This window comes from Chelonia mydas, chromosome 7 (genome assembly GCF_015237465.2).
Source record: "Chelonia mydas isolate rCheMyd1 chromosome 7, rCheMyd1.pri.v2, whole genome shotgun sequence".
Classification (NCBI taxonomy): domain Eukaryota; kingdom Metazoa; phylum Chordata; order Testudines; family Cheloniidae; genus Chelonia; species Chelonia mydas.
The window spans coordinates 115,803,774-115,816,829 of record NC_057853.1 but is presented as its reverse complement, the minus strand read 5'-3'; the positions used below and the strand labels follow the sequence as shown (position 1 = coordinate 115,816,829).

Genomic DNA, 13,056 nt, shown 5'->3' with positions numbered 1-13,056 from the left:
ACCGGCTCACAGGGATGTCATGAGTATTAATCAGTCTTCATAAAAGCTACCGAAATCCTTGGACAGACGGTGCTAATATATGTGCAAAGAATCAATATGTTAAGAGCTCCTCAGGCAGAACTTTATGTTAAGTATGGTCTTACAAAGACTTTTTGCAATTGTGGGGTGTTTTAAAAGGCATTATTGTAAGTGATCCAAGAACACAGAGGTCATGATTCACAACAGAAAAAAGAAATGAAATGATGACCATCTTTCATAATATCCATCTCTAATTCATTGATTGACAGCTAGTATTGACAGCAAAAATTGTCCACAAACACTTGTTTCTGGTTTTGTCCCCCCCCCCCCCTTCTGAAAATGTAAGTTATCAAGGATGGGCAATTTTTTCTCCAGCTTTTTAGGCAGCTGGAGAAGTCAATCATTTACTGATTAAAATTAAATCCTTTAAAACCTAAATATAACATACTTCTTTTCTGTCTTTTCTCAACTGATCTCACAGCACAGTAAAAAACATCAACAAATTAATCTACACAATACCCCTAGATGCTGAGGGTTTTTATAGGGATCTCTTCACACGACCATTGAAATGCTGCCAGCTCTGGGGTGGAATGCAGCATACTTTAACAGCACAGAATAACACCGTACAACTGTTGAAAACAGGAAATTGAAATATACTGTATCCTACTTAAACAGAAGGATAATTTGAGAAGGAAGAATGTAACTAGCCAGCGTGGAATTAACATACCTATTGTCACCGTGTGCACCATGGGATCTGGCTGGACCGTTGGCGAGAGGCCAACTCCAGCAGCACCGCACCAATGTGATACTAGAGCAATGATTCAGTTATGACACTGACAAACGATTCCCACCTACTGAGCCGCCCCCAGCACCAGTACCTCATTTGCAGTCAGAGGGTATGTCTAGACTACACTTTGTGGACCTGCTTTAATTTGCATTACCTAACACATAAATGCTAGGATAGACACCTCCCCTATGTTAGTTAACTCCTTGTGTAAACCAAAAGTGCTTATATTCTGGACCAGACCATCTAAACTAGCATTTACAGCTGTGTTAGTTACCTTGAGTCAATTAGCAATCAATTAACTCAAGTTAAAACAGCAGCACAGACTCAAGTCCAGACCAACCCCCAAAGGATCAGGTATCCAGTCAGACAAGTCAGAGATACTGAAGGTCTCAGAAGGCATTCTGAAACCAGATTATTTCCAGTTCATGTACACTGTCCCGGCCCTTCTTTTCTCCAACTCTCTTATTAAATAGACAGTGGCAGCAGGGTAATGAAACCCTTGGCTGTTCAGATGCCTTCTCCAGCTCTCACCTTGAACAGAGATTGGCTGAATACATCTCGTCTCCATCCTTGTCTCAATAATCACAGTCCATGCATGACAATAATGGCTGATTACTCTGCCCAGCCCTTCCCTCTATCTCCCCCCACTTTTTCTATTCCTTTCTCTCACTCAGTAAAAGCCTTGATTAGCCTACTGCACTTGTGATATCAAGTGACTGGCACACCAGCTTAAAGACGAGTGGTATAACGTCTACTCCTGGAATGCATGATGAGGCTGGTTGATTGGCAATGAGGATTATTCCAGTATGCATCCTGAACGCTCCAGGCAGCACCTCCATGACCTCATGTTGATAAGATACTTGAAATAGAGTCAGAAGGAACCAATTAGCATTCTGATGGGCTGATGCACTCTGGGAAGCTCCTTTATTAGGCACTCCGGGCTAGTTGCTTGGTTGTGTGTGCGTATGTATATATAAGGAGCGGGGTGGGAGGGAGGAGAATTACTTGGAATCAATCAGAGAATGCATGTTCCACACCTGAACAAACACATAATCGTCCTGCACAATCAGGGAGTCGGAGTCAATGTAGCCTGGAAATGGTTTGCTCCGGGTGGCTTCGGTGCAGTTCTGCATCCTGCAGGTGATGTACTGAGCATCTGAAATCATAAGGACAAAACAAAACAATGGTCAGTTATAGGGCACAGACCTCTCCCATTGCTGCAGTATCAGTAGCAGGCTCTTGCCTTCCTCCCCAGTTACCTGGCCCATTCCTTTGCTACTGATGCAGGTTTATTTTAAAATATACCCTGCAGAGCTCTGGGTGCTGTATATTATTTATTTATAATGTGGTAGCGCCTAGGAGCCCTAATCATGGACCAGGACCCCTCTGTGCTAGGTGCTGTACAAACACAGAACAAAAAAGAGGCCCTGCCCTGAAAAGCTTACAATCTAATTAAATCAAATCTAATGTAAACTAATGAATCGAACATTGAGGAGCAGACAGGGCCAGATTCTCAGCATTGCATGAGGAGCACACAGTGCATCTGAGCAGTATGCGCATCAAGATGGCTACAAGTAACCCCCATGTCCCAAACTACCCTCCTGGGGACATCTTTGTGCCAGTGCCAGAGCTGTGCATTTAGCCTCTGGCTGCCCACAGGCCCCAAGGCGCTACTCCGGCCTTCTAGCACTGCTGGGAGGCAGGGGGCCCCAACAATGCCTCCTCTTTCCTGGTCACACCACAGACATAGGGGGAATACAATGGCAGTTACTGTGGCTTTAAGGTGGGTAAACTGGCTTTGGCTAGTCTAAACAACAGGGATTGTAAAGCACAAAGCCCTGACACTAACTTCCACTCCTCTGATCCTTGTTTCCTTATCCCCTGCTTATGGCAGCATTGCTCAGCATTCTCAGCCGCCCTAAGTTGGGGCACAGCTGCTCCTGCTCATTTGCCTTCAGGGCCGGCTGTCAAAGCTATCTTGATCTCACTTCATAACACTCTTCCATTCTAAGGTGTTCAGGATGGAGGCTGCCTCTGAGGACAGTGATGTATAATGCCTACAGCCCTGACCGTGTAAGCTTAGCCCTATGCTTAACTTTAAGCAAGTGACTAGAGCCGCAGAGTTCAAGGGGACTACCCACATATTTGAAGTTACGCACGTGCCTAGTCTTTTAAGAATCAGGGGACTTCGCAATAGAGAAGAGTCAGGAATCAGCTGTAATGACCAATAGGCAGCAGGTTTAAAACAAACATAAGGAAGTACTTCTTCACACAACACGCAGCCAACCTGTGGAACTCATTGCCAGGAGATGTTGTGAAGGCCAAAATTATAATTGCATTAAAAAATAATTAGTTACATTCCTGGAGGATAGGTCCATCAGTGGGTATTCACCAAGATAGCCGGGGTGCAACCTCGTGCTTTGGGTGTTCCTAAAACCCTCCAACTGCCAGATGCTGGGACTGGACAACAGGCAATGGATCACTCGAAATTGCCCTGTTGTGTTCATTCCCTCTGAAGCATCGGGCACTGGCCACTGACAGAAGACAGGATACTGGGCTTGATGGACCATTGGTTTGACCCAGTATGGCCATTCTTATGACTACAGAGGGGATTCTTTATTGAGGTTGCTGAAGAAGACAAACCCTGTGGTTCTTCTGGACTCTCTAGCTCCCAGACTAACTAAACCAGCCTGTGCCATGTAGTGTCACACACAGTCTCACAAACCCATGAGGACTTCTGGCCACACCTCAAGGGGCTCGCCAGCTATACATTATGTCAAGTAAAGTACCAAGTACGAGTCCCCTAGATTAAATGCTTTAACCACAGTGGAGAATTAGGGCCTCAGTCATAAATTTAGTCAAAACTTTTCCAGCTCAATTAAGCAGTTGCAGTTTGTATGAGGACAAAACTCATTTACAGAAAGAAGGATTTTAGCATTAGCACTGGCTTGACAAACTCTAAATGGCATTTAATCTTGAAAGTACTTCTAATCATCTTCCTCTTTGGAGTAGCATAGTCCCTTGCTTGGTATAATTACATCCCTCTGAACAGAGAAACAACATTTTTCCATTGAAATTGAAACCACTAGCTTTTCATCATTTTCTATTTACTCATTTAAAAAAAGAATCCATCATTTAAAAGTTTTTTTTTCTTATTATTTCTAAGGATGATGTCTTCTATTTAAAAACAGACACACAGAGTACAAATCCATGGGCTTTAGTAAAGTTAGATTGTGGATGATTTTGGCCCTATGTTTGCAGAGCACTTTGGATATTTAAAGTGCTAAATATTATTAGTCCATACAGTATAGAATTCTTTGCATTTTCAAAGCTCATTACAAAAGACTAATTGATATAATCAAGATATCATGAACAGAGTACCTTTTCGTTCTCTGCCATGTGCTTTTCTTTAGACCAGCCACTTGGGGGCAATAGGAGATATGCACACTAGCCAGCACGTCAAATGAAATCAAGAAATCTCCCTTTCAAGGGTCATTGCTCCATTGTCCCTGTTATCAGGAAACCACAGAAGGAAGAGGAAAAGGAAGGAAAAGAATAGGAGGCGAGGGAAGGTTGAGGTCTTTCCTCCTTACAATTACTGATCATCTGAAATAAATCCACCTGATCATCAAAGATGGCCTCAACCCAAAGCCCCAGAGGAAGACAACACATCAAAAAGGCAATATGCCTTGGGGAAAATTCCTTCCCAATCCTAAATTTAGCCATTGTCTTAGCCCTACCCATGTGATCAAGGATCATGCTTCCCAGAACCTCTGATCCTACGAATGCTTACTCCTTTGAGTAGCCCCTTTCTCTCCAGGTCTCCTTCTGCCATGGTTTGGATGACTTTCTGGAGTGCAGACAACTTATTTGCCAAACCCACTCCTTCCCTTCTACTTCTGCTTTGCTCCCAGAGTCGCAAGCTGTCTCGCATGCAAGGGGAGACCATTCTAAAGTGTTCTTAGCTCCAGCTGACCTGGCTCTCTGCTGCAGCGTGTGCACATATTGACCACTGTTCTAAGACAAGCCAGACAAGCCAGTGGCTGGCTTTAGTATAGGTACGTATATCAGATCTGACAGGGAAGGACTGCAGGCTGCAAAATGCTCCTAACTACTAATAATGGGCTAAACCCCTGAAGTCATCATTCAGACTAAATAACCCTAGCGGTCAATCGACCAAAGCATGAGATGCATATTCTTTGACTCCAGCCAAACGTCTTTCATCTTGGAGCCCAGAAATAAAGGGAACCAGGCTTCGCAATAAAGGGCCAACCATTCTTCTTTACATTGTGTCAACATTAAACACAATCTCTTTTGGCATTCTGTTCATGGGGACTTTTTATGCAATTCCATAGGAAGCGCCTTGTAATTTAGCATTAATTAAGGTCAATTAATGTATTCAGTTGCTAAGCTCTGGAATTAATTTCATTACTTTTCCTACACAGATGTTTTCCCTGCCATAGGTAATTAGGACATTATGCTTCTCATTTCCAGCATCCTCACCTCTAACAACAGCTGCTGCTTTTAATATACAACCACCACAACAAAGCCATGCTGTGCCTAGAGAGAAGAACACAGCAATTGCCATCTTTGATCACAGCAGTATCCATAGCACTGTGAATTAGACCATGATCCTTGGCACTGGCCAATACTAGATATTTCTAATGAAGATGCAAAAAGCCGAGTGAAAAACAATGAGAAAATAGGCTTCCCATTTCCATAGGGGAAAACACCAGGAACTAAATCTGCTCTTCTCAAGGAGAAGCATGCAATACGACTGTAGGTGCAACTGGAGTTTGACAGCTGTGAAGGCAGCATACTGAGATGTCTCAATCCCTTCTAGCTCGATCTAAAGCTGTGTTGATAAGCTCTGCAGAGAGCGGTGTCCAGCCCTTCTTGGTGATGTGGGTGTGTCACTGGCAAACCCCGTGCCAGCTCTTGCCAAGTCTGTAGCCATCAGCTGATAAATTCATAGCTGGAAATCAGACCAGCTCACCTGTATGTTAATATTGTTCGAGGTAGGTGTTAGACTAGTAAGAATGTGTTTAGACTCTATAAAATGCTTGTAAGTTGCTGCATGCATTAATCTTCCAGGTAATGTCTGGATCCCTCGCTATAAGGTAATATGTAAGTTTTGCTTTATAATTGTAAAAATGCTTGCTATGAACATCAAGAAGAGCCATCAAGACTAAATGGTCCATTGTGGGACAAAGACTTTGTTGATTTCTCCATCCACCCATGAAGAAGTTACAGAAGCTCTCATCCTATGGGTCTGAACTCTAGGGGAAGGCCATGTAAAGATGCTCACAAGAAGAAATGGTTTGTTGTTTGGATTCTTCGAAGGGCTGGAGCTAAGAAACAAAAAGCGGAGATCCCCAGGGTCAGCATGAGTTAGTCCGCCTGAAAAGACATTCCGTGGATAAATTACTACATCTCTGTCACCTTTTGGAACCATCGACTGACTCACTGTGCTTATATGTTGCCTGCTTTAATGTGTAATAACTCTCATTTTTTTCCTAATTAATAAATGCTTAATTAGTTTACTATAGGATTGTTTACCAGCATTGTTTTTGGTGTGACATCTATAGTACAAACTGATGTGGGATAAGTGACTGGTCTCTAGGAACTGGGAGCAACCTGAATATTTTGCGATTTTTGGTATAAGTGACTATAATTAAGGCTAAGATTTTGTCATGGTGATGTTTAGTAAAAGTCACAGACAGGTCACTGTCAACAAACAAAAATTCACAGAAGCCATGACCTGTCTGTGACTTTCGCTGCTGCGGCTCCATGGTTTCCCCTGTGGGGTTCCCCCCTCTGCCCAAGGCAGCTGGGAGCTGCAGGGTGACCATATTTCCTCCCTCTTCCCCTTCCCCGTGCGAGGCTGTCGCCTGTTGCTGGAATCCTGAGGAGGGCCCTCTCAGGAGTCTGTCACCTGTCACTGGAATCTTGCAGGGGGAAGGGGATCCTGTTGCTTGAACCTTGCCAGGGCCCCACAGATTGCCAATTCCAGAGTCCTGCAGCCCCTGGGGCTGAAGCAGAGAATATCATGGAGGTCTGTGGAAGTCACGGATTCCGTGACTTCCGTGACATAAACGTAGCCTTAACTATGGCTAACTCTAGCTTGTCTGGGTGGCAAGATAGAAAGGTGTGCCCAAGGGGACAGTCTGTGACTCCATGGTAAGGTTGTTACTGTCATCCAGGAGTTCACACTTGTTACTGGGTTGGTGAAATCTAATTATAAAACATAGAGCCAGTTTGGGGTGTCTGGCCTGCTTTGACAGTCTGCCCTGAGGTTGGCGCTCCTGGTCGTGAACCCTCCCGACAGCGTGACGGTAGACATGGCTTAATAGAGGGTGGTGGGGCGGGGGGAGTTTTGGGGGCTTTGAAGGACCCCTGCCAACATGAAGAGAGTCAAATCCCTTTTATAAAATGGATTCAGAAGCCCTGTGGGGCACACTGCTACAAGGTATTATTTGGCCTAATAACTCCAGGTTCTGCTCCACCTGTCAGAAGTGGAGTCAACAGAAAAGTGAACAGAAAGCCTTCCATGGATTTCACTGGTGGTTGGATCAGGTGGCTGGATAGTAAGGTGAGCGTGACAATTTATTTGTAACAAATAACATTCATTGTTAATTTATCCCATTTGTTTCGGTTTGTAATTTGTTCAGGAATCAGTTCCAATTTCTGCAATTATATCTGGTAACCGTATGGATTAGCCAAAGAGTGTGGACAACCAGCGTCCAGCAAACAGACACAATGAACAGTTCGCAGACAACCTATTTAGTATGCCTTGTTCAGGATTGTGATTGGCCATCTAAGTCATAAGGCATTCTTTCTGCTCCTGGACTGGAATATTGAAACTTTTTAAATAAGAGAATAACAAACAATGAATAACTCACTTCCTAGTATGAAGGTTCAGGTGAATAATCATTCATGGAACATTCAGGATTCACGAGCATTTTCACAAGCAGCCAGCAGCATACTTACAAACAACAAATGCTAAAGAACAGTGAAACAAAGCCAGTTCATTTTTGAGGGATATAGTGACCAATCTGGTTTCATCCCTATTATTCCAACAGGATTTGATATTTAAATGAATGAGGGCACCATCTGCAGTTCCAATAACTAGGCTACAATTAGAAGAGCTAACAATCCTCATTTTTAGGGCAAATTCTGATAATCAACTATGGTTGGGAAGAAATTGCCATTTGCCTTATCCCCATGACACACTTTTGCCCAGTCATAGGGCATTCTGGGGATTCTTTGAAAGAAAAGGCCATTGTCAAAGGCAGGATATCGGATTAGATGGAGTATTTATCTGCTGACGGGTAGTAATTCTTATGTTTTTCTTTGCAATGCCTACACAGGAAGAAGAAAGGAACACAGCCTTCTAGTTCAGAACTATGGGTCAGATTCTTGGCTGCTGAAAATCACCATGGCATGCTGATTAACACCAGCTGAGGATCTGGCCCAACCTGTGATTACAAAACAGCACAAGTAAAATTTAAATTAAAAATCAATAAACAGATCAATGCAGCAGAAGAACAGTAAAATGGACAGAGATACTTATTAAATATCAACAAAAGCCAGAATTTCTGCTACCACTTCATATTTCTTCTTTACTTTTTATCAATCCCTTCCTTTAAAATAATAATTCTCTGATATCCAGTTTATTGACATCTATCCAAATATATGCAAGTCCCTCGCACATACTCATTCAAGGACCTGATCCTCCAACCTGTATTTATAATAAGTAGTTATTGTACTATTGTGAATAAGATTGTGGCAGCCGTAGAACTGTTCAGGAATTAATCAATTAATTTTTTTGTTGGACAATACTGATTTGTCTAGATCAAAGTTTCCCAGGGAACATAACAGAAGAACAGCCACACTGGCTCAAATCAATGCTCCATCTAGCCCAGTATTTGGTCTTCTGACAGTGGACAGTGTCAGATGCTTCAGAAGGAATGAACAGAACAGGGCAATTACCAAGTGATCCATCCCGTTGTCCACTCCTAGCTTCTGGCAGTGGAAGGTTTAGGGACACCCAGAGCATGGGGTTGCAACCCTGATGATCTTGGGTAACAGCCATTGATGGACCTAGCCTCCATGAACTTATCTCATGCTTTTTTGAACTCCGTTATTCTCTTGGCCTTCACAACATCTCCTGGCAATGAATTCCATAGGTGGACTATGAGTTGTATGAAGTAGTACTTCCTTATGTTAATTTTAAACCTGTTGGATGACCCCTAGTTCTTGTGTTAGGTGCCATGGTAAGTAACACCTCCCTCTTCACTTTCTCCACACTAGTCATGATTTTATAGACCTCGACCATACACCCTCTTCGTCGGCTTTTCCAAGCTGGACTGTCCCAGTCTTTTTATTCTTTCATAAAAGGGAAGCTGTTCCATAAGCCTAATCATTTCTGTTGCCCCGCTCTCTATCTTTTCCAATTCTAATATCTCTTTTTTGAGATGGAGCAAGAAGAACGGCTTGCAGTACGCGAGGTGTGGGCATACCCTCCATTTATATAGTGGCATTATGATATTTTCTGTCTTATCATCTGTTTCTTTCCTAATGGTTCCTAACCTTGTTGGCTTTTCTGACTTTTGCTCCACATTGGGCAGATGTTCTCAGGAAACCAACCACAATGACTCCAAGATCTCTTTCTTGAGTGGCAACGCATAATTTAGACCCCCATCATTTTGTATGTATAAGTGGGATGATGTTTCCCAATGTGCATTACTTTGCATTTATCAACATTGAATTTCATCAGACATTTTGTTGCCCAGTCACACAGTTTTGTGAGATCCCTTTGTAACTTTTCAGTCAGTTTTGGACTTAACTTTCTCGAGTAATTCTGTATCATCAGCAAATTTTGCCACCTCACTGTTCAGCCCTTTGTCCAGATCAAATTTATCGATTTGTTTTAAAACCTCCTCTATTGATACTTTGATCTGGGACAGTTCCTCAGATTTGGCACCTAAAAAGAAGGGTTCAGGTGTGGGAATCTCCCTCACATCCTCTGAAGTGAAGACTGATGCAAAGCATTCATTTTGCTTCTCTGAAAGGACCTCGTCTTCCCTGAGTGCTCCTTTAGCAACTTGATTGTCTAGCAGCCCCCCTTATTGTTTGTCAGGCTTTGTGCTTCTGATGTAGTTAAAACAATTTTTGTTGTTAGTTTTTGTGCCTTTTGCTATTCAAATTCCCTTTTGGCCTACCTAATTATATAGTTTTATACTTGACTTACCCGAGTTTATGCTCCTTTTTATTTTCCTCAGTAGTATTTGACTTCCAATTTTTAAAGGGCACCTTTTAGCCTCCAATCACCTCTTTTACTCTGTTCTTTAGCAAGGCTGGCTTATGTTTGGTCCTCTCACTGTTTGTTTTTTTTGTGGGGAGGGGAACGCGAAATGGGGATACATTTAATTTGAGCCTTATTATGATGTTTGTAAATAGTTTCCATGAAGCTTGCAGGAAAGAGTGGGTTTTGACAATTTTTTTGACTCAGACATTTTTTGAAAAAAGTTTAAAAACTGTTGAAACGTTTTGAGATTTAAGATAAATACATTAAACAACAAAATCTAAATAAACATTTCAAATTTGTTGGCTTGTTTGTTTCATTGCTTGCATAAAAAAATTCAAGATTTCAACTTTTCATCCCAATTCAGGATGGGACTTTTCTTTAAATCCGGTGAATTTGTGTGTGATGGGAAATCCATTTCCTGCCCAGCTCTGAGCAGCAGACTCATATTCTAGAAGTCCCATTTTATTCAGTTGCCTGCAGGTGCTGTGGTAGTATCCAAATGTAATGTGGGCATTCATCTTTTGAACTACCTACCAGTCGACAATATTTTGTTACAGGAGTTACGCTACCTGAATGAACTAGAGTTGAGACTGCAGGAGTTCAGCATCTTTCATTTGCTTTTGTGTGGGTGCCTAGCCACACACCCATGGTTGAAATTTTGCCCTCACTGACTTGCCCAAGTTCAGGCAGCAAACCAGTGGAGGATCAGGAGATAGTACCCAGGTCTCCAGACTCACAACTATTTACCTCTCATGCAAAGCAGATCAAAGGAACACTATGTACCAAGCTGATTATATTAAAAGCCCAGGAGGGATTAAAACTACAGATTTTGGGTGTGAATCCCGATCTGAACTGTGCAGAGTGTTTACATTCCTAACTTAAAGAACCCCCAAAACTTTAAGAAATAAAAATAAACTGTTGCCAACTCTTCAGATTTTAATCCATCTAAGGTCCCCAGCAATGAGGTAGCGGAGCACCTCAGAATCTTTAAAGTATTTATGCTCACAACACACCTGTGAGGTAGGGCGTGCTATATCCCTGCTTTACAGATGGGGAACTGAGACAAAGGGAGATCGAGTGACTTTTCCATGGTCACGCAGGACGTCTGTGGCAGAGTGGGGAATTGAACCCAGTGGACACTGGATCAGGCCCTTAACCAGTCAATTCTTAAAGGCACAGTCCTAAGACATCTTAGGGGAACTAGCATGTTTCAGGCCTTGATTGTCTAATTCTCACTAACGAGAGCTGTACAAACCATTAGCTACAAAATTTACATGCTTTTTTTCATAAACGTAATGCCCAGCTAAGTTTCTCAAAAATTTAGAGACCTTTCAAGGGATTTTGGTTAAGTTTTAATCTAATTTGGCTCTGGGTTCTAACAGCATACTCCCTTCCCTCTGGTTACAGAAAAGAGCTTACGGTGTTAGTCAGATCTACAGCATTGACTTGAAACCAGGCAAAAATCTGTAGTTTCTGCTGACTTTTTTTGTCAATGAGTTTCTGATTTTATTCCAAACTAAAAGTGGAACCCCAGGGACACAAAATTATCTGAATGGAAATGTAAGATAAGGCTCAGATGAATTTCTTCCAACTGAAAACACAGTGATTGCCACTTTGCTCTTACTTAGAGTCTGGCCCAGATTGGGCTTTAAGAGAAACCACTAAATATAAACCTCACTTTCTATGTACTTGGATTTTATACTGGAGACAAAAATCCGCTACATTTGGCACTCTACAGAAATTAACCAAGAGCATTAAAAACTTTAATCACATCAATTAACACTGTATAATAATCGAACTGCCACATAACTCCCATACCAAATCAATCACATACCCAGCCGCTTTTTGGGGACTCTAGTTCAAGCGCTAGCATTGATCGTACAATTTAACGTATGACATGAAAGGCCAGATCCTGAGCTGGTGTAATTGGGCACTGAAATCAGTGAAGTTATATAGATTTATATTAGCTGAGGGACTGTTATTTTTTCCTTGTTAATCTTTTAACATTATGTATAGAAATACAATAAATAAAAATATGAAGACAGACCATGATCAGGGATCAGAAGGCATAGACAGAGTCAGGAAAAAATGTTATCAGTATTCCGGCTGGGAATGCCCAGGACTAAGTCAGATGATGATGATAAATGCCCTCACAACCCTACCAGCCAGATTTTCTAATACCGTACTACAGTGACATCTCTATTCTCTCTCATCTGAAGCCACGGTTAATATACTGCTGAGCTTCTGCTGGGAAAGATACAAGGGACAAGAATAAAACTATCTTGTTATTTGCATTGAGGTTGGGTGCTTTTGCTTAGATCCTGAGTTTCAATTGCTGGGTGATTTTTTTCTACTTTGTTTCGATAGGGATACCTTTTCAAATTAAATCCCTTTATTGAATTTTCACCCTTGGTTAGCTCCCAAACATGTGGTCCTTGCCAAAGATTAGAGAAATAGTTCACAAATTGTAACTCTTGGGCTGAGCCTGAAAAAAGGCATTTTATTAACAACCCTTTGCCTGCTCCAGTTACATGTTACTCTCCTCCATTGGAGAAAGGTTTGCTCACCAATCAGGGGGTGGAAATTATCTTCTTCAGGGAAGGCAAGTTTGCTCAACTATCTGGTTCTAGCCACTAGACAACCTAGGTTTTATTCTCAACTATGGTAATGACTCATCATGTGACTTTAAGCAAGTCACTTCACCTACCTGCACCTCAGTTTCCCCATCTGTAAAGTGGGAATAATAATGTTTATTACTTTTGTCTCTACATTTATATAGGCCTTTTCCTCTAAAGTATTCTTCTTCTTATGTCACAAGAACTCAAATTGGACCAGAAGAAGAGAGAGGAGGAGAAAAGAGGAATTGGGGTTTTGAGCATGGAGCATACCATGAAGTGAATACACCTTAGTGTCACTACAAGAGAATAGCCCTTAATAAACA

The 13,056-nt window shown here is 42.0% G+C and overlaps 1 protein-coding gene across 2 annotated transcripts in view; it reads right to left on the bottom strand.

Moving 5' to 3' along the window:
• Nucleotides 1–13,056, bottom strand: part of SORCS1 (sortilin related VPS10 domain containing receptor 1) — a 392,569-nt gene that overhangs the window by 88,171 nt on the left and 291,342 nt on the right. For both annotated transcript variants that reach the window (XM_037905184.2, XM_043551774.1), the window contains exon 7: nucleotides 1,843–1,961. In XM_037905184.2, the coding sequence (XP_037761112.2) occupies nucleotides 1,843–1,961 (119 nt within the window). The remainder of the gene's footprint in view (nucleotides 1–1,842; nucleotides 1,962–13,056) is intronic.